General features: G+C 33.8%; 2 protein-coding genes across 3 annotated transcripts; both read right to left on the minus strand.

Moving 5' to 3' along the window:
* Positions 1–1,186: 1,186 nt before the first annotated feature.
* Positions 1,187–11,367, minus strand: LOC111464414 (golgin candidate 3-like). Of its 2 annotated transcripts, none has more exons than XM_023108612.1 (15): positions 10,854–11,364; positions 10,456–10,554; positions 9,462–9,578; positions 8,074–8,235; positions 7,363–7,495; positions 7,167–7,231; positions 6,212–6,379; positions 5,982–6,095; positions 5,589–5,735; positions 4,562–4,858; positions 4,379–4,444; positions 3,834–4,036; positions 3,026–3,080; positions 2,067–2,252; positions 1,187–1,765 (listed from the first exon to the last, which is right to left on the minus strand). In XM_023108612.1, the coding sequence occupies exons 1-15, from the start codon at positions 11,070–11,072 to the stop codon at positions 1,451–1,453; spliced, it is 2,346 nt and encodes a 781-aa protein (XP_022964380.1). In that variant the 5' UTR covers positions 11,073–11,364; the 3' UTR covers positions 1,187–1,450. The 2 variants fall into 2 exon arrangements, 1 of the variants encoding a protein (XP_022964380.1); XR_002714029.1 differs by lacking the exon at positions 1,187–1,765 and adding an exon at positions 2,392–2,707 and having other exon boundaries at positions 2,164–2,252; positions 10,854–11,367.
* A 4,277-nt stretch (positions 11,368–15,644) lies between these two features.
* On the minus strand, positions 15,645–17,551 carry LOC111464415 (delta(8)-fatty-acid desaturase 2-like). Its single transcript, XM_023108613.1, has one exon. The coding sequence runs from the start codon at positions 17,248–17,250 to the stop codon at positions 15,910–15,912; it is 1,341 nt and encodes a 446-aa protein (XP_022964381.1). The 5' UTR covers positions 17,251–17,551; the 3' UTR covers positions 15,645–15,909.
* Positions 17,552–22,631: the final 5,080 nt, after the last annotated feature.

The following is a 22,631-nucleotide window of genomic DNA, read 5'->3' on the forward strand; positions in this document are numbered from 1 at the left end:
TCCCATTTACATCCATTCAAACTAGACAACTCAATATTCGATTCAATCTTAATATTAACCGAGTTACGAACTTTTTATCGGTTAGGACTTGTCCTTTGTTGTCAATTCAATAAGTCTTATCATTTGACCAAATATAGAGTTGAGAATGTGATGTCACGAGATATAATTTACTTCCGTCCATATAGGAAAAGTAAACGCTGATATCGAGAGTTGAATAAGATCTCATCCTCTCAGTAATAAGAAAGTGTTGGATGAAAGTCCCATATCTGTCACTTTAGGGAATAATTATGAGTTTATAATCAAGGAATACTTTCTCTATTGATATAAAGTTTTTTGGGGAAGTCCAAAGGAAAGCCATGAGAGCTTATGCTCAAAGTGGACAATATCATACCCTTGTGAAGAGTCGTGTTCATCTAACATAGATGACTTAATTTAATCAGTAGAGAAATAGTTAAACTAGAGGGAAAGTGAGATAACTAGAGTACAGAGAAAGGTAATTTAGTTCTACTTACAAATCATATGATAGTATGAGGTTGGTTGCTATGAAGGGTACACGAGTAAATGTTAATGAGATAACGCTACACCTACTTTTGTCAAAGAGTCAAGCTACCCTAATAAGCCAATGAGAAGCGAATATCGAATGAAAATGTTTTTGCAATCTGGAATGGGTCAAGGAGGCCCGAAGGTGGCTGACGGTAAGTCTCTTAAGTTTAGTGTTTAGCATAACTCGTTGAACGAAGACAGCTAAATGAGTCTTGCTTGTAGCATAAAATCAAGACTAAAAAACTTGGTTAACATTTTGGATAGCTCTCAGATAGTTTTAAAGATAACTTTCATGGATTATAACTGAGCTACTTATCAAGTATGTTTATATATTCACTCATGCTACTCTTATCTTTCTTGTAGCTAGAACCCAGAGGTACCGGTTGTTGACGATAGCATGAGAGATCGAGAATGTTAGACCTGTCTTGTACATTTTTGTTGTCTTTTATCATGTGTTGAGACAAAGTTCTCTATACTAGATTTTCATGGTTAGTTTCTATTTATATTTACTTTATAATAAATGTCAATCAAACGACTCAAATAGAAGAAACCATTTTCAAAAGTTGCCAACTCAGAACATAGAACTCAAGAATTGTGTTAAGGATTGTTAATGAAACTTGAAGTTCACATGGAACTTTGTGGATGATACAGCAAAATGTTGAAACAAATCAAGGACAAACTCGTGTTTATTCCTTTCTATGCCCAACAAATGGAATTTCAAGATACAAAAACATGAAGCTCAGAAACTTATAGCCTTACAAACAATTACAGCACCATGTGAACTGAACACAAACCACTCCCATGTAAAAGAATCAATTGAACAACATTACAGGGCTTTATCATCATTAACAAACACAGTAATCCGTAGTTTTCTATTAATTACAAAATCCCATGGAAGAAGAAGATCTCAGTATTTTGGGAGCGGTCTAGAATTATGTGTGTTCTCAGATGATGTGAGAGGAACTGTTGAGAACTCAGAATCCGAGTGATGTCTTGAAAGCCGAATATCACCACCACCAAAAGGACGGTTAGTTGATTGAAGATGTGAAGAAAAAGGTGTTCTTGAAGAAGAATCAGATGTCGAACCATTTGGACCAGTAGCGTCGACATTCGGACTGCTGAGCTGGGGTTTTTCCTGAAGCCTGAGGCTTGCCTCGGCTTCTCTTTTCTCTCTTTCTTCAGTTTCCTTGAGGAGAAAATCAACCCACAAATCTGCGAAGGACTGAAAGGAACAGCCAAGCTTAGAACATTGGCTACATTTATTCACAAAATCAAATTCTATTACGATAAGGTTCAAAATGATATTGGTCTTAGAACACTAAAACAATAATTAGCTTGGTCCCTAGCCATGATTCTACCATTCTTTTGTTGGATAGATGAATAGCAAACTGGAATATGTACATTAACGTATTGATGTGAGCGTATATTGAAATCACATATACTGGCTTCAGTGGATTTTGGGTGAGATAAGACATTGATGATAAAATAGTATTTAGATTATTGTCTCATTATGAGTGATGTACCTGATTATCAGATGCCATATCAGCAGGCATCTCCGCAGAGCTTGCCCCCAAAATCCCACCCACCAGGCGTCCAGGGAGGCCCAAAACTCCACGTACAACGCCCTTGCTTGGACCTTGACTAGCAGCTCCTATCCTCTGCTTGTCATCTTCAGAAAATCCAAGCATACGGACCATAAGATCCAAAACCTGCAGAGGCAAAGCACAAGAACTGATTGGATGAAAATTTGGAAAGGGAAAACGAGTCTGTATGAAAGTGTGCAAGGCTGAGTGGGGTATTTTCTAGCCTCAATGTGCGTTTGGATATGGTGCTTGGAAGGATAGATACCCCAAAATGTGCAAATCCTTTTATGGAATACCTTTCGTGAATTCTGAAAGCATTAAGACTTCAGACAACGCAACAAAAAAATACTCATAGAGCTGTGTCTTTTGTTTGGGGCGTTTTTCAGAGCAACAGGAGCCACTGAAGATGACCACTTGTTGTGGTCGAAGTTCTTAAACAGCTTTAGTTCAAAATTAAAATGGAGATCTCCCTAGAATATAGATCCATTATGAAGCTGCCAAATTTTTCTTGCTTCAATCCTCCGTTTATGAAAAATGCTAGACTCTACAGTACAACCTTTGAACCACCACAGAGAATTTGGCTACCAACAAAAACGTACAATTATGCTCTTTTCGATCATTCTTTTCATAATTGTACCTATCACAGTTATAACATGATTGTACCTAGCACAGTTATAACATAATTGTACCTAGCACAGTTATAAATTTCAATTACGATTTTGATTCTAGTCAAACTTTGCTTCCATTCTAATGTCATTCCAATCAACGAACCAAGTAAACTTGTCAACTCTAAAAGAACGTAATGTTATGTTCACACGTCTGCAGACAAAGTGAATGCAGGGGAAAAACACGGAGCTTATATTACGAGAACTGTGTAAAAAGCATACATATAATAATACCTCTTTGCTGTGATTTCTCTGGAAGTACGTCACCAGTAATCTGATCACAATACGCCTGCCAAAACTCCACAACAATCATTAGAACTCCACGTGATCAAATTGCACAGGAAAAACATAATTGGAGTAGTTTTAAGAACACCCGATATGGAGAGAAGATGGAGTTCATGAAGTACACGTGATCCTTCAAAAGAGCAGATACAATGGGGATAGCTAGAACTTCAATTTGGAGCAACAATAATGGCTAATCAACCAAACAATAGTTAGTAGCTTGTCTTTGTGAAACCTGACAGCAGATCTTTCCTTCGCAATTTGAAAAGGCCAGTACCCTAAAAAGGTAAACACTCTTTGTGGACAGCTCGTCTTCATGGCCTTAATGCAGCTGATATATTAGTGCCTATATGATAAGCCTTAAAACAAGCTTGGTGTTCTCTTTGCTTGGAAGATTTTAAAGGAGTGGACCATTAACTTCACTCTGTTGGCAAGACGATACAGGTTTCTTTGCTACAAATTTTTAGCTTCAACTGGATTCCTCATTGCTTTAATAATGGTAACTAGGTGCAGTTTTAATGTGTACCACTAAGTGGAAAGCAAAGATTTATAGTTATTATGTCTATACTTCGGAGCATTTAGTGAAAAAGATGCACTGGAAGTTTCAAATTCCAGGATTTAAATTATACTCCATCTATAATTAACACAATCTTTTTGTGTGGGCATCTAAAGGTGATGGGGATGTCAAACATCTGCAATGTACGTGGACTGGAAAAAATATGCAAGGGTGTGAACTCCCAATAAAAATTTGAGGATTTACCTGTCAACAAGAAAATCTGAATCCACTGACATTCTATTCAGCCTAGTCATACTCTGGTCAAGTGCACGACGAAGCTTTGAATTATCTTCCTCAAGTTTATTTACTCTGCTTCTCCATTCTACCAATGCACTTTCAGAAAATGATAGCTTTGCCAAAATTTCTTCCTTCTCCTTCTTTAATGCATCCTCTCTTTGGTTAGCCAACTGGATAATGAAACAAAGTATTAAGCAAAAATGAGACGAACAAAAAAGGACAAAAGGTAACAAGCATCAATCATACAATTTAAGCAGTCAAATCTCATCAGTTAACTGCGGAGGCAATGTGGATCCTTAATCCAAAAAAAGTAAGTCCACAATATATCAAATGTGAAAAATGATCGTGCTGAAAGTCTCGATGATCATTAAGAGTCTGAAAGTGATAAATTGACAAATGACACTGATAATTTCACTAAATCCCTGAAATTATGTTGAACTCTTCATGGTCCACTTATAAAACTAAGACACGAGATTAATAGAAGTATGGTAGACAGAGTAAGAACAACATACTTCTAACATTTGAGACAATTTAGCTTCTTCTTCTCTTTCCCGAGCCAAATCACTCTCCAAGTGTTCCTAAAATTCAAAGTAAAAATAAAATTATAAAACAAGCAAATAATGGCATGCTTCGATGCTCATTGCGCATTCCTATAAGTTATTACAAACTCAAATTAAATTTCATTGTTCTTTTACCTTAGCTTCAATTTCTGCATAGTACTGTCCGAGTGCAGTTTGAAGATTCAAAAGTTCAATATTCTTGGAATCTATAATACTCATATAGTTTGCAACTTTTCTGTTAAGGTCTTCAATAAGTTCCTTAGATTTCTGGAGTTCATTATTCGTATACATCTCAACCTCCTCCTGAGTTGCAATTGCCTGACTCAATGCTTTCTCTAATTGCAATATCTGGCCCCTTTGATGTTCATTATTTTTCCGAAGTTCTTCAATAATTCTGTTATCTTCATCCATCTTTTCTGACTCCTCAGATTCCTTGATAGAATTCCAGAAATAAAATATTAACAATAACACCCACACAAGCTAAAGCAAGTTCTAAAGATAAACGCTAGCACACAAAAGATCCAAACTTTTGCCAAAACACTCACAACGAAAAGAATATAAACAAAAACATTGCAGCACCGTGATAATTGATTTGCAATCAGCTAAAAAACATCAATCTGAACATATTTACCTTTTTCTTGAAAAAAAAAAATAGTATAATCACTAAATACAATTGAGTTATCCTTTAAGGAACTCGCAGTGATGTTTGATGATAGGCAGTTCGTTCTTCCAAGAAAAATTGAAAATCAATTATAGACACTAATATAATTAGATCTCTCAACAATGATGTCAGTTCTCCATTTAAAAAATAAATTAAAGAGTTTGTATGCAGTGACCTCAACCAGACCCCGCATCATCCCACTTCTAGAATGAACTGGATAAGATTAATAATATATACATGATTTAACAGTCCAGATTCATAACCATATCACAGATTTAATTTGAAGAAAAAAGAATGCAAACTTGAATATTGTCACCCACCTTCACTGATAGTAAGATTATCAATAAATGGTAAAGAGAATAAGGTCATAAGCCAATTATCATAAGCTTGATAAACATGCACTTCAGATGGTATATCACATAATGCAACTTCAGAGGCTAATATAAATGACCATACTGCAGTGTCGAATATCAAGCCCACAAACTAGTTAAGACAGGAAACCTTTTCCAATAAATGCTGCTTGAGACGTGATAGTTCATGCACTGCTTTGTCTCTCTCTTGCTGTATATCCTTCAAATCTTCCTTCAATTTTTGCAATGATAGATCCGTATCTTCTTTTCCGGGGGGAATTCCAAATGGGCCTAATTTCTACTTTAAAAAGAAAAGAAAAAAAAAAAAAACAATGAAAATAATAAGAAAGGCCATCCAGAAAATTTTGACAAAAAATAGAAAATCAACTACAACAAATTAACGTCACTATCAATGTATTTAACCAGTACATGCAAGCAAATCTAGCACATACAAGCAACCTGCAGTACTTTATGAGAAATCAAACAATCTGAACAGCTGGTAAACAGATTAGGTACCCTACTAGATCATGTTTATCAGAATTACCTCACTAGAACCACTTAGGTGCCGATTCGCCTTTTCTAAAGAACTTGATGGGCTTTCAACACTTGAGGATTTTCGGCTCTTTTCCAATGTATCTTTAAGTTCATTTTTTTCAATCTATACATGAGATACAGGAAGCAGTTGATATTAAGGAAGGAGAACACAAAAAATTGTATAAACAAAAAAACACACTTCTCACTTATTCCAACCAAAATCTAAAAATGGTTAGCGACCTCCAGAGTACTCTTTTCTTTCTCCAATTTTGCAACTAATCTCTTCAATGCCTCCACATTATCATCCGACTTCGTATTCTCTCTTCTATTCAACTCAACATGCAACTTCTTTACTTCTAATTTCTTCTCATTACGTTCTCTTAGAATGTTGCTCATCTCCAAAGATGCCTGCTTAAGAAAAGAGACCATGTTAGCAAGCGTAAAAAAGAGGCATATTATATACAATTACTAACAAATGTGCATATATATCTTCAAGCGACATTCAAAAGAACAAGTTAACCTCTAGTAAGGAGTTGCCAGAAAGTAACAAAATCAGCTTTCCAATAATGACATAGCCCGCTTCAATCCATCCTCTAAACCTAGAATAAGCCGGCAAGACACATTCCAAGTTCAACAGTTGGGTGTGAGTTGTGCCAATCATATATTGGTGATACTAGATATTCGTGCAGACAAGTGAATGCTGGGGCACACCTATGCTCTAAGGGCACATTACATAATAAAAAACACTCATAAGAGAGCCCCAAGTTCCTATTACTTTCTTTAGTGTCTAAAAAAAGAACAAATTACGCATTTGAAGCTGTGATTCAATTCACAACAATTCTTTTTTGTCTTGAAAATAGCCAGCAGCATGACTTTAGCCCCAACAAAGTTCGATCCCTTTGGTGCCCGATCCTTAAGAGGATGATAGGAACCTTCTAGGACCTAGCCGCAGGAAGAACAAGTAACAAGGTTGTTCAATTCTCTTAGACAAGTGGGAATGCATGGGACTTGTGGATCCTAACCAGAGAGGAAATAACAATTCCCACAGGAAAGACTAAGCTAATAAACTTCTAAGACATTCCACACAGAACATGAACATGAAACTAAAAGAGAACAACTTGTGCATAAGGTATACATATAGTTTGAAAATTCAACTGCAAGTAAACTCATAAATAATATCCAAATTCAAACTTACTTTGTCCTTGTTCATCATCAGAGAGTTCAACTCTTCCTGGAACTTTTTGTTCAATTTTTGCTCCTCTGTAAGAGAGAGAGGGAGATGAATCAGATCTAGCAGGGACTCAACGGCAATTGAAGAAATTACAATAAGCAGGTGTATATAAAATATAGCAAAGACAGATCTTTCAAACTTCAAGGAGAAAAAATGTAACCTTGTAATCTTAGTTGCATATCTGCTAACTGTTCCCGTTCTTGATGAAGCTCCTTCCTTAATTGTTTCAACTCAAGAGTAGCTTGCACATCTTGTGGTGATCCAATATTCCCTTCTTGCAAATCCGCAAGCTCCTAGAAGGCATTCATATATCTGTTTGTCAAGTTCATTCATCATTAACAAATAACTAAATAATCAATTCAAATAAGTGGTTCATTTTCTAAAATTAAAAACATTAGGGATATGCTATCGTGATGCTAAAAAAACCCAAGCCAAAAAAAACTATTAAATCTGAAATTGAATAGGGTATCAATAGAATACTGGCAAGAAAAATTACAAAAGTTCTAACCGTTCAAGAGGATTGATCTTTCTTCCTAGACACTCAAAACTAACGAAACCCTAAACAAATTACCTAACTAATGACTAATATGCTCCTAATATCTTAATAGTAATCTGATAGAACAATAGGGAGCAAGTGTTTTGAGGTATCCTAATATAAGAGAGGAAAACATAGAAATGCAGACACTTGAGAGTTCTGTACTCTCCCATAATATACAAGACCTATGCACAACTGAATGAGGCCCCCGCAAGTCCCCATACAACAACAAAATATTCCTCTGTTCCCTGACCCTAACGATTACTGTTAATTTATTAATTTTTTCCTGCATAAATTGGAATATATGTTCACTATAACAGGGAATAAAGATATTACCGTATCCTTTACCCGTGAAGTTGAATGTTCTGGTATCATCTTACACTGGTGATCAAGTTTTCCAGAGTGTGAAGCTCCATTAGTAATTCCATCCTGCTTAGATATAATACCATTACGTCGGTTTTTCCCCCTACGCAGTTGGCTAGGTGATTGATCACTTCCCTGCAAAATTATCAAAATATCCAGAAAATTACAATAACAATCATTTTAAACAGAAGGGAAAAAAGATATATTATCATAAAATAACATCACGGGAAAATATAAAATATTCCTTTCTTTAATCTGACAAAAATCATCTAGAATTTTCTCAAAGTGGAACATCATTTGTAACTTCCAATAACTATGATGACTGTATTGATGAAGAATTAAAATTTAATGACTTGTTTAAGGAAAGGTCATATATTTCGATGTTTTCTACATCAGTACCATATCTAAAAGACTGTAATACTAAGACAATAATATTCAAACTCCGCAGGAGACCAGATATAGGCCTTTTGTGTGCCTTCTCCTTTTCTTTCGTAAAATTTTCCTCCCTTCTACAAAAAGTCTGTAGGTGACCAGATGATCATTCCCAAAAAAATCACCATTCATTAAGACAAATGAAAGTACAAAAAGAGCTTGAACAGGAAAGAATCCAGCCCCACCATCATGCAGACCTTTTTTAAAAACAAATAAGAAACGATCATTTCATTGTCAAAAGAGGTACAAATGGTAAGTTTGCCACAACAAAGCCTACAGTCTAGGGAATGAATACATGACCTCATGAGGAATTTATCATGGGCCACTATACTCGGTCAATTTAAACCATGTTATCTTAAGTTAATAAAAAAAAGTATACCTATTTGTAGTCACTGACTTCTTTGACCCAACCTTATACTTGATCAATTGGATATCAGAACCTCACAACAGAAAATAAACAGCAATATATGATACACGAGAGCGTATTAAAAAAAAGAAGCTACATTCATGTTTTGGAATAAAAACTTGAAAAGGAACATGATGTAAAGCTAGAAAGAAAATAATCTCCAAAAGCAGAAACTCTGCACTACAACTACATAAATATAACCCTAAGACGAGACCATGGATAAGGCGCATCCTCAAGTATCATCTTTATTAATGAGAGAAAAGAAAAAACATTGATGAGATGAAATTTAACATTTAACGTCAATTAACAAACTCAAATGCCGTTTAACATCTTTCCATGCAGCATAAGCATCAAAGCAGAATCAAGGACTGGAATAACATTGAAAATGTCATTGAAAAAAATGAGTGTTTCTGACACACACGACCACAAAATCAAACACAGCCCAATATATATAGCAATCAATCAATCTCATAATTTCTTGTAAGAGTTGCTCATAATTTTTCATCAGCATTCCAATAACTACCTTCACATCATTAGTTCCATTTGCTGATGATTTGGAACTTTCATCTCTAGGTGAATTTGTGGCGTCCAAATTTTGTTTTAGCCAGCCATTTTCCTTGTTCAATCGTAAGATTAACTCCTGCCAAATGGAATGAAACATGAAATAACAATAAATTTCCAAGGGTATTTAATATATTACATCAACACATAATAAACAAGTGGAACATTGTGGTCCATGCGTGTCCAAGGTTGATTTTGCATTTCATCCCAAATAGAATAGAGAAAGCCTGCTATTATTCATCTAAAAAGTAATACACAATGCACCATAGAATCATATTATTAATTATCTTATATAACACCAAATGAATTTTCAATAATAACTTTTGTCAAAAAGAGAAATTAGAATACAACAAAAGATAAAGAAAAAGATACTACCCAAAAAAATGAGTAAAAAATAGAAATAAAATAAAATAATACTTTAATTATAAAAAGATCGAGCAATAAAAGATAAAATATATGAAGGAGCTATGGCGTGGGCCAGCATGTGAAAAAGTGAGTAGGAGAGTATTAGCGCGTGTGAGAAAGAGAGGGAGTCAGCGCCCAAGGGGCAGCCTCATTGGCCCAAGGTCTCTAAGTATTCAAACCATGTCTCCAAGTCTAGTTTTTAGGGCAAGCACGATTCTTTAAAAAAAAAAAAAAAAAAAAAATTAGAGATAGAGAGTCGATTCATGATGACAAAAGACAAGATAGAAAAATAGTAAGCCTCCCATGCAACATGTAAGATGGCAAGTAAGTAACACATGCCATTTATGCTTTTGTCCAACAATGGAAGGGCACTACAATCTTTTCCTTTTGCATTAGCCAGTAACAACCCTCCTTATCATAGAAAAATGCAAGCTAAGAATAACATCAATAGAATCTAATAATTATTACTTAGAAACCATTAGATATGGCTCCATAATACATGAAAATAGAACTATGTGTACGAAGGTAAACTCCAAGGAGCAACCTGATACCTCTTTTTCCTTTAGCAAAGCAGCATAATTCATTGATAATGATTTAATATCCCTCTCAGATTCCTGAAGCCTCTTAATTTCCGTTTTGTATTGTTCAATCTACAAGGAAGCACAATAATTGAAAACACCATACATGATTTAAAGTCATGCAATTAAAAGGAAACCGAAGATAACAAAGCATAAAGATATAGGCAAGTCTAAAATAACTTATTCTAGGAAGATGAGTTTATAAATTAAGAAACATAGACATATACATAAAAAGAGCATCATGACTAAGAACTAAGTAACAGTGCTCATAAACCCCAATCACAATAACGCGCTCATAAACCCCAATCAAAATGCAGCACCTTCCCACAATTCAGCTAAAATAAAAACCAAATTCATAAACATTTAGGCACCTCAGGGTGACGAGCATCCTCAATCCCATTCGTAATCAGCGACCGCGTCACCGAATTCGAATGAGCAAAGCTATGCGAGTTCCTCCGATCAGAAACAGAGACATCACCATCCCCTCCATTGGAGCCATAAATCGCGAATTCCTCTTCGTCATCGTCGTGGTGCACATCGAGAGCTATCTTATTTAAATTCTCTTTAAAATTAGCTATCGAGCTCCACATTATTCAAACACCAGAACCCCAGAAACCCGAAATGGCTCCTAAATCCCGGTATACGATCAAAATAATAGGATTTTGCACCAAATTTTTGCAAGAACTGGAGAGGAAATCAGATGGAGAAACGAAATTTGCAGATCCGAATCTGTAAGTTGGTGATGACGAAACGTATTTTCTTGGAATCAATGGAAACAATTAATTTGAGAGAAGAGTCGAAAACACAATTTTGGTTTTCTCTGCCTTCTGAAACGTTTAGACAATATGAATCGTCCGTCGTCAACTGCACTACTCTGTCGGTTTGGAACAGTCGATACGTCGATCTTTGCACAATAAACGAAAGATACAAGGCTTGGATAATTACTCTTTCTTTCTCTCTCTTTTTTTTATCCTTTTTTTTAATTATTTAATTAGAGCTAGATTTTTTTTTTCTCCGTTCCGGTCGTCAAACTTTAAAATAAGGTTACAATCTAATTCAATCTCATCATGCTCCCGTTCTAAGATTATTATACAAATTAATAATAGTTGACTTTTTTACCTGAGGTCAATGATATTTTAATATTCAATTCAATTATTCTTAAATTAAGAATGTTTGACTTTTCTACTGGAAGGTAGTGATAGATTGTGACTGGTGAATATTTGATATATTTAATACGTGAGTTCATGAGATTTTAGTTATTAATGTAATATAATTTGAGATAAATAAAAAAAATTAATAAAAAATAACAATGTGATAGTTCAACTCAACCTAACTTGAAAATAGAGGGTTTAGGTTAGGTTGTGAAGTTTGTTCGAGTTGTTTGGGTCGTCAAAATTTTGGGTTAGTTCAAAAGATTTCCTTACCCCAACTCAATTCGTGTAGACTTTGGTGGAAGATCCTTAGATTATGTTGTCATTCGTAAATGGGGCATCGTGTTACTTGAAAAGATATTAAATGTGATTGAGTATTAAAAAATATCTAGAAAGTGATTCAATTGTTGGAGCCGAGAAATGTAATCCATGCAATCATTGTTCGTTGTGGGACCTACTTTTCGTGACCATTCCTTAGGCTCTACTTTCTTTTTCGGGTAGGGTTGGATGCATAATACTTATCTACACACGGTTCACGCATGAACCCACTAGGCATGCTCGTATATGTACACAGCTAGTGTAGACTCATGCTGTCAAAAACTAAAGAAAAAAGAAAAGAGCGTGTGTCATATCATGTGACTTACAACATGCAGGAAGCCCGATATTTTCCAATCATTATATATTTTTCATGACATAACCTTCCTATAAGACATACATCTGTGTACATGACATATCATTCATTCTTATCATACATGACTCGTCGAGTGTCTCATAGAGAATAACATGAACATGGTATCATAGCATCACAAAAAGTTCATCAACATCATATCATACAAGTAATAATACATAGGTACGTCAATTAGTACGTGTTATTCATGAAACATACAAGTCATCTAAACTGTAGGCCAAAGATAAAGTCACAAATTTCCTATGTTGACATTTGTTGGATCACGCTTGTCGTGTTTCATGACATCATACAAATTGGGGGCTGTGTCGAGCTAAAGCGCGGGTGGGTTTGTAAGCTTTTAAGCTAATTTACAAAACAAAATTTATATGACTACTCAACAACCAAGAACAAACATAGTTTCATAATCTCACGACTCTAAAACAACAGAACGTCCAAAGTAGGTATTATCTTAAAAAAAACGTATCATAAATGAGTATAAAATGTTCAATAAGTAGCTCATTTGGAAGTCTTCAAGTAAATATCAATCATGAACGGAATGAACTATTTATTCACACAAATAAAAAATGTTGTAGGTGATTGACCACGAACTATACCTTTGTAGATATCATGGTTGACAAGTCTCATTATTGTGTCTAAACAAAAACAAGAGCAACAACTACTACTTTATCAACTAATATATTTATGAAGATCCAACTACATCAACAACTGGGGAGAAGTTCTACGAATTTAAAGTGAGATCTTGCAAAACAACCACGCAATGCCTGAATCTGCAAGCAAGCGAGCCCCACCGCGTGTCACGGTCCTACATTTTTTACCGTGCGGCGTTGTCATCTTGACACGCTCACGACTAACCTAAAGAGGAATTAAGCCTCATATATATTTTTCGCCTCGACTTTGTGGGTTCGTCGAAGCTTAGACGAGGTTTGTCTTCGTCAATCAAACATCGCTTGTGCGGAATCCAAGCTTGTTCAACCACACACGCCGCCTGCGCGTGCATGTTCAATTGTCTGCGACACATCTGACTTGCCTCTACACTAGGCCAAGCCATTCGGCTCGACCTTGCCTCTGCTCGGGCTAAGGTCTCTCAATGCAACATCGCATCTCATCTTGTCATCTTGACCCCCATTGACACCATTCCGAGTCTCGGGATGTCATCGGCCATCATAACTCACTTGGTCATGCCATCGAGAATGGGCTCATGTGTTCTTCATCTCATCAGGGCTTCCCGAACATCCATCCATTCGGGTTCTATCGAGGCATTGGCCCTCCCGTGCCCATGCCGAGTCATTTACGGATACCGTACCGGATAGCGGGTGTATGTAGCGACCTTCAACACGTAGGCTAGGGCGCAATACCGGCACACCCGTGTCGTTCGGTACTGTCTTTCAAAAACCTATTTCAAAGGAAGTCACCCGAGACACTCGTCTCGACACGCTCGCCCACACAGTGACATACGTATGTGCCACAGGGTAGCTCACTTAGGCCACAGGGCCCAAGGGTGGTGGAGAGTTGATACCATAGTATCCCTCTAGTACATTTTGAGCTATTTTCAATCTTCCATAGACATGATTTTGGTGGAACAGTCATACGGTGTCATGCATTGTCCGTCCGGTATCTGATTGACACCAAACTTGGCGAGCATTCATATTTCATATGGACGGGCTTAACTCCCGATTCGCATGCCCAAATTCCTTTCGGAATCCCAACTTTTGAGGTTAAGGCCCGAGGCCCTACCCGGCCCTTCAACAAGCCTATCTTTGCCCCTCATGTCTATTCGATGTCTCTATCTTGTTTATGTCTCAACTAGTCTTCAATGCCCACTTCGTTTGGTGTGTTAGATGATGCACCGTTCTCCTCGGTCGCATCATGACACTCGTCTAGGCCCTCGAGTGGCCGGATGGACGCCACTTGAAGGTCGCCGCTTCTATTGTCGCAACGTGAGGGTCACAACCTACTCTCTCATAGTTAGGTTGTGACATTCTTCCCCATTTAAACTAGTCCGTTTTCTTTTTCATATTTGCTTAACTTTACCTTCTTTGATTTTTTTTGGGGTGTGACATTCTCCGTTTTCCTTTTTCATATTTGTTTAACTTTACCTTCTTTGATTTTTTTGGGTTGTGACATTCTCCGTTTTCCTCTTTCACCTTCTTTGATTTTTTCGGGACGATATTAAGACCAATTTTCTAAGTTTGATTACTGCGTATCTTTTTTAGATTACTTTTTACCAATCCTTACTCTTCCTTTCTTCTTTCTCCTTTCTCTACCTTTTCTTATCTTAGAAGTAAAAAACTTTTCTTCTTTCTCCTTTCTCACCTTTCTCATCTTAGAAGTTACAAACGTTCATTAATAAATACTTGTTTGTGATTTTTGGCTATATATATATATATATATATATATATATATATGAAAACCACCACAAGAGCTAAATTCATACTAACGATGTTTGGCCATAACAAAATCGAGATAAGTTATATCAATCTAACATTTTTTTGGCCAGTGAATTATGGTCATATTAGACATCGAGGTGAGCTAACATATATATATATTTGGCCATTTTTACCATAATTGAGAGAGTGAGAACGGAGTTAACATTTATTCGTATTGAAAACGACAACGTGATCATGTATTACTTCTAAAGCAAGACATTTTGTTTGAAATAACTTGGTCCCTTATGGATTAAGTCTTAGCATTTACAAAATTCAAATGTCTTTTTCTTCACTTTGAAAGTTCTATTTTCACCCGTCGCTCTCGTAAATTAGTCATCAATTTGACCGAACGAATCAGATTCACGAATATTAATTGATAGCACCCCTTTCTACTTCACCCAAAGTACAAGAATGTATCACAATTCGAGTAATCAAATTGGTTTAGGTATGAATTAATCGTGCTACGAAATTTTAGTTTTGAGATAATATCCTACGACATCCTTTATTACTCGAGTTAAATGTATACTTACCTCAACCAAATCAATAGTTTCAAGTCAAATATCTTACCGATGTTTAGGGTTAACCAAACAAAAACGAACCGCACAACCCGAGAGAAGTGACCTAAAAAGAAGAGAAGCGGACCAATGTTTAGGGTTAACCAAACAAAGCACGACCCGAGAAGTGACCTATAAAGAGGAGAAGGGGACCAGTGAGCCACACCTTCGACAGACCATGTGTTGTAGGGCCAAACCCCTTTGGTAAAACAGAAACAGACCATTTTCAACTCAAAATCTCAACACAAAGCAACAACAGAACATAAAAGCAAAGATTCGTAATCAAAGACACAATGGTCGAAATGGGACATGGCTGTATGTTCTAAAACAGGGGAGTTCATACTCAAAGAAACCCACAATTTATGAATCTTTCTTCATTCATATCACAAGTTCAGAACATTTGTAGTAAAATCAAATGAAATAAGCAACAAAAGGAAGCAGAGAGAGTAATGGTTTCAGATGCATATCAAAAACATAATCCAAAACATAAAAAAGAACAAGAAAAAAAAACTGCTACCATTATTGAGAAGTCTAGATAAGAACTATGAAAGATCTGACCTTCTTCTTCATGTTCATCTTCACCATCATGTTCATCTTCACCATCATGTTCATCCATGGGTGTTCACAGCTTCCCATAGCAAGTTTTTAGGAACAGGGTTGGTCAAATCTCTTGCCTGCAAAGCAGCTGTTCTAAGAGTTCTAATGGTGCGGACATTAGCATCCCAAAATGACAAGCTTCTATAAGGAAGATTGTGTTTCTTGCAAAGCTCCACAACAATTGGGGATATCTTCCTCAATTGGCATCTGGGCATCCTTGGAAACAAATGATGTTCAAGCTGAAACTGTAATCCGCCAAAAAACCAATCCATCCACGAAGAACAAGAGATATCCAAAGTCCCACTAGTTTGCTTCTCAAACCAATCATTCCCTATGGGCTTCCCAACATAAACATTTGCAGAGAAATGGTTGAGGCAGAATTGGATATGCTGTAGAGAAGTAACAGCGAAACTTGCAAGAACAAACATGAATCTCTCAGGCCAATTAGGGAGATACGAAACTAGAAGAGGAAACCATGTCCAAAACACAAGAATCCCCATTATGTTCAGTGCTCTATCAGGTACTTTTCTAGTGGAAAACAAGAGCAATAATGTTTGCACAAAGAGATTCACTCTAGCCACACACATCACAGGGTAAAATGTGAAATGCTGGTAACTAACGAAGAATCTAGCCAAGGAATCGAACTTCAGCTTCCTTCCATAGAAGTGAGATGTCAAAGAGCGGAAGAAATTAACAGAAACAGCAAAAACAGGGATGTGTTGAAGATCTGGATCATGGTCAAGGCTATTACATGAGATATGATGAGCATTATGAGTCCATTTCCACCAGGCTATACTAATCCCAGTCAAGCAATTCCCAGACAGAATTTGAGCCAATTTGTTAAATCCACGGCTCGACATCACATTAGAATGTCCAGAATCATGACCCACATAAGCACTTTGAATCCAAAGCATACCCAAAATCATAGCACAACCCAAATGAACCAAAACACTCTCAGATTTCACAACCCCATAAACCACAATGAACATCATGATAAAAACAGATATCAAAGAATACATAGTAACATGCCCTTTCTTCTCGAACAAACCTTGTTTCGAAAACTCAGCAGCAAGCCGCCTATAATCCTTAGAAACCTCCGAGACCTGGAAACCCTCGAGATGAAATCCAGTAAACAAGGGTTCCAAATACGCCCAAGCAGTACCAGGATGATAAGCGATGAATGCATCAGTCACATCATGACCAGCCATGAGGAGAAACGGCGCATCGCCACCAGGATGTACTTTAGCCCAATCTGAGACATTATAGACCTTACCCTGAATGGAAATCCACAGATCTCCGGGTTTGTTGTGCTTGAGAAGCTCCTCCGACGAAATGTACTTCTCGGCCACCATATCCGAACCAGACCTTCAAAAATCCAACAATGGAGGAAAAGGAATCCAAAAAACAACGAAACCCAGAAGAGAAAAAGGATCAAATGAACACTCGATTCCTTGTTTTCAACCCTCCATTAGGAGAAGAGGGCTGGATTGATTCAAAATCTAAGAACGTGTGAACCCCTCTTTCTCAAATTGCATGACGCTTTTAGGAAGTTCTAATATAGAAAAGATTAAACAGATTCAAATGAATGAATAGTGGAGAAGGAGAGGTCGTGATTGTTAACAGCGAAGTACACGGTTGATTCATGGGGGCCGTTTCCCTCGCATCATCATCAATTTTTTTTCTTAAAAAATAAAATATTATATTTTAAATTTAATCCCACGGCACAACTCATGAATTATAATTATTTAACCATTTAAATCAATAGAAATTCATGTTAAATTAGATAATAAATCGTTTCAAATAAAGTAACGCGTGTTTTAAATATAAATGAGAGGGATTAAGAAATTTCCTAAATTGATGAAATATTAATAATTTAAAATTTGAATTTAAGGAATTAAAAAAGGGAATTGATAATAAAGTCGGTTAAAACAATGATTTTTTGCGTAACGTGTGGTGTCATGCGTAGTGACGGGTGAGTGGCGAAGATACGACCGCGTCAGTTGTAAGGGAATAAGATTCAAAAATGGACGGCGGAGATAAGAGAACGGAGAATGTTAATGTGGACGAGAATACACAGGATTACTATTTTTTTTTCTTTTTTTAATATTTGGGTGGGATGATATTTTTATTTCTTAAAAAATTAATATTTCGAGAGATATTTTTGAAGGAGGTGCCAGTCGCTCACAGCTGTTGGTTTTTCTGACCGTCGATGATTTTTTTTTTCTTTTTTTGTTTAAATTAATAAATATACTCCTAAATTTAATATTTAATATTTTATCTAAAAAATATCTTTAAAGTAAAAAAAAAATCTAAAAAATATTCTTAATTTTAAATTAATAAGTGTTTCAAAAATACTTTCATTACTATATTTATCATTAATACTAAAATTTAAAAAGTTTCATTGCTGCTATATTTATCAATAATACTAAATTTTAAAAAGTTTTATTATTACTATATTTACCGATAATATTATATTTACCATTAATACTCAATTTTAAAAAGTTGAAAATATATATTTATCATTAATATTATATTTTAAAAAATATCAATGAAAATTGAGAAATAGCACTAATATTATTTATTTTTATAATTAAAACTTTTTAAAAAAATATTGTTAAATATCGATAGATAATCTCGTAAATTATTTTTAAAACTTTTAAAATATAATATTGATGATGAATATTTTTTAAAGTTAAAAGAGTATTTTTAAAATCAAAATTCAGTCTATTATTATTGAAACTTAAAAATTTATAAATATTTTTTCAGATAAAAAGTGAAGCTTAAAGATATTTTTATCAATTTAATCGATTTTATTTTATTTGATTGTTTTTGTATAAATCGTGAGTTAAAAATACAATTTTAAAAAACTAAAAATTAAAAATTAAATAGTTATTAAATTGGCCTAAAACTATAATTTTAAATTTTGTTTAATAGGAAATTAAAGTGTTAAAAGTAAAGTGTATTTCTTTTTCTTAAAAAGGTAAGTAAGATAAGGACTAAAAGGTATATTTGAAAAATATAGTTGAATTTATTTTTTTTCCAAAAATAAATTTATTTTTAATTAATTTTGAGGTAAATAAGATAAGGAAACATGGCGCCTTCTTTAGAATCTGCTCTCATTCTTGACCGGTAGGTTCTTAAATTTAATAAGCAAAATACTTGTAGGCTCTTAAATTGTGTCCGTGGTAGGTGATAAGGTACAACACTCTCTTTGAACGCCGAGGGACTTTACATTTATTCTTGGCTTAGGTTCATGGCTCATGGTACTTAGTCAACTTGGTAACTACTACCGTGTCTTTAGATTACTCTTTTAAAAGAACAAAACATTTTTTGAGGCAGTAGTGACTTGTCTATGGTGTCTTCTCTAGAGTCTACTCTCATCCCTCACTTGTTCCTAGTTACCTGAAAACATAGAATACATGGTGTGAGTACAAAAATTGGGCGAACGTCCTGCATAAACATGCTACATGACATTCCATCTAAGTGAGGAAAACATGGTGCATGGTATCACAACATCACCGAGAGAATGTAGGTTGTGACCTTACATGCATGACAGGAAGAGACGATGCTCAAGTTGCCTCTATCCTGTTATGATGTAATCAAGGAGGACGATGCATTATCCAACACACCAAGTAAAACTTTTGATAAGATTCGAAATGAATTGGGATGGGAAGAGGCGGGAGGAAGTGGTGGATGGATGGTGGGACGCACGTGCGTTTTGAATTGGGGCCAATAGGCAATAAACAAAAATAAAGGGCACAAAACATAAAACATAAAATAATAATAATAATAATAATAATAATATATGATGAGGTAGAACATGGAAGGCACATTTGCTTCCTCGTCAAAGAACCAGCTGGATCTATCATGTATGAGAACGCACCTTTAGGACCCTTTGTTTTCCTTAATTCTTTAATTTAATTTTGGTCAGTACAAGGTTTTTTTTTTTTTTTTTTTTTTTTTTTTTTTTTTTTTTTTTTTTTTTTTTTTTTTTTTTTTTTTTTTTTTTTTTTCCTAGTATCATTAGAAAATGCCCTACTTGCTTCACGTGGGGCCCACATCAGCTCGAGATTTGTATCGGTGTAGTGCTTGTCCTTAATGACTTAGCGACGATAACTTCTTATCTAATCCTAACTGTTGAGAATTTGATATAACAATTTTATTAAAGAATAAAACTTTTTTTAGATCTAAATATCTAAGAACCCAAAAACGATAAGAAACCGCCTTAAGAAAACTTGTTTGATATTCGAATCTTTCACAAGAGATTTGATCAACACACTTAATTTTGGAGTTTTTTTTTTTGCACAAACAACCGTTCTAATGGTGACCATTATTATCTTATTTCATCAATTTATATTAGTTTATTTGAGTCAACACGATCACAATTGACCCATGATGAGAAACCGTCTAAAACATTATGAGTTAACCGGGTCAGTTTAGAATATGGATGTCTCAAAAGTCACATCAACTCAATAATTAGTCTAATCGAAGTTCTAACTTTCTCAACCGTATCAATTTCACATTGATTTTAAAAAAAATTCTAAATTAACTGGTCGAAGATTTAATTAATTTAGTTTTCAATTTTTAAATTTGAATTTGCATCTCAATAATATTAATCTTCATATTTCCATTTAAATATTCACAAGTATATTTTAAAACTAGTCTATCACATGCAAGTGCACGTGCGTTTTCTTTACGCTCACGTGCTATGATTTTTAATTTTTAAACAATTAACTTTTAGCAAAATAAATATTATTTTTTTTATTAATTCAATTAAATTTAATCATAATCCAACATATTTTAAAATTTTGAGAAAAAGTCTGAAAGGAAAAGTTAAAAAAAAAAAAAAAAACAACCGTTGCTAGCGGTAGATGGACGACTTGAGCTGTTAGGTATATGATAACGAGTTCGATATTGGACTTTATAACGTCGGTAATATTTTCACTTTTAAATAGTTTACAGATAATTAGTTTAATATTTATAATTAATTGATGACATATTTGGAAATATTTTTTTAATCCTCACTTTTTTAATATATGGTTGATTTTTAATTTTGATTATATTAATCAGTGATTTAATTAAGAGGGTATGGGTGGCATAACAGCATAATTATCATACATATAAATATTCAAATGTGTGTTTTTAAAAAATCTAATAAGGTAAAAATGGTCAACTATTAACTTATGGTATTAAAAAATTCAATAAAAAATGTCAAATTTAATTGAAGAATCAGGAAACAAACGAGAATAGGTTGTGACTCTCACAGTGCGACAAGTAAAATGACGACTCTCAAGTGGCATCTATCTGACTACGTAAGGGTTAAAACAGATGAGTGTCATGATGCAACCAAAGATAACAGTGTATCATCCAATACATCACGTAGAGTGGGCATTGGAGCGAAGATGAGACATAAGTAAGATATGAAAAACAGGTAGACAAGAGTGTCAAAAGATAGGTTTGTTCGAAAGTTGGGGTTCCAACGAATTTGGTCATGCGGTTCTAGAGTCGAGTCTATCTATATGAAATATGAAAGCTTCCAAATTTGATATCAATCGGACATCGTTCGGACGCTCCACGACTCCGTATGTCAGTTTATCATGTCTACACTCTTTAGATAAAAAATACTCAAAATGTACTTTGGGGAACGGTATGGTGTCAACTCTCTTAACACCCTTGGGCCCTATGGCCTAGTCAAGCTACCTCGTGTCACATGGAGGGTGAGCGTTGTGATGCGAGTGTCTCGAACGACTTTCTTTGAAATAGATCTCTCGAGGACAGTGACTGTGATATCCCACATTGGTTGGGAGGAGAACGAAACACCCTTTATAAGAATATAGAAATCTTTCCCTACCAGACGCGTTTTAAAGCGTTAAGGGAAATCATACTATTATTATTATTATTATTATTATTATTATTATTATTATTATTATTATTATTATTATTATTATTATTATTATTATTATTATTATTATTATTATTATTATTATTATTATTATTATTATTATTATTATTATTATTATTATTATGATTATGATTATGATTATTATTATTATTATTATTATTATTATTATTATTATTATTATTATTATTATTATTATTATTATTATTATTATTATTATTATTATTATTATTATTATTATTATTATTATTATTATTATTATTATTATTATTATTATTATTATTATTATTATTATTATTATTATTATTATTATTATTATTATTATTATTATTATTATTATTATTATTATTATTATTATTATTATTATTATTATTATTATTATTATTATTATTATTATTATTATTATTATTATTATTATTATTATTATTATTATTATTATTATTATTATTATTATTATTATTATTATTATTATTATTATTATTATTATTATTATTATTATTATTATTATTATTATTATTATTATTATTATTATTATTATTATTATTATTATTATTATTATTATTATTATTATTATTATTATTATTATTATTATTATTATTATTATTATTATTATTATTATTATTATTATTATTATTATTATTATTATTATTATTATTATTATTATTATTATTATTATTATTATTATTATTATTATTATTATTATTATTATTATTATTATTATTATTATTATTATTATTATTATTATTATTATTATTATTATTATTATTATTATTATTATTATTATTATTATTATTATTATTATTATTATTATTATTATTATTATTATTATTATTA

Source organism: Cucurbita moschata, unplaced genomic scaffold, assembly GCF_002738365.1.
Source record: "Cucurbita moschata cultivar Rifu unplaced genomic scaffold, Cmos_1.0 Cmo_Scf00030, whole genome shotgun sequence".
Lineage (NCBI taxonomy): Eukaryota > Viridiplantae > Streptophyta > Magnoliopsida > Cucurbitales > Cucurbitaceae > Cucurbita > Cucurbita moschata.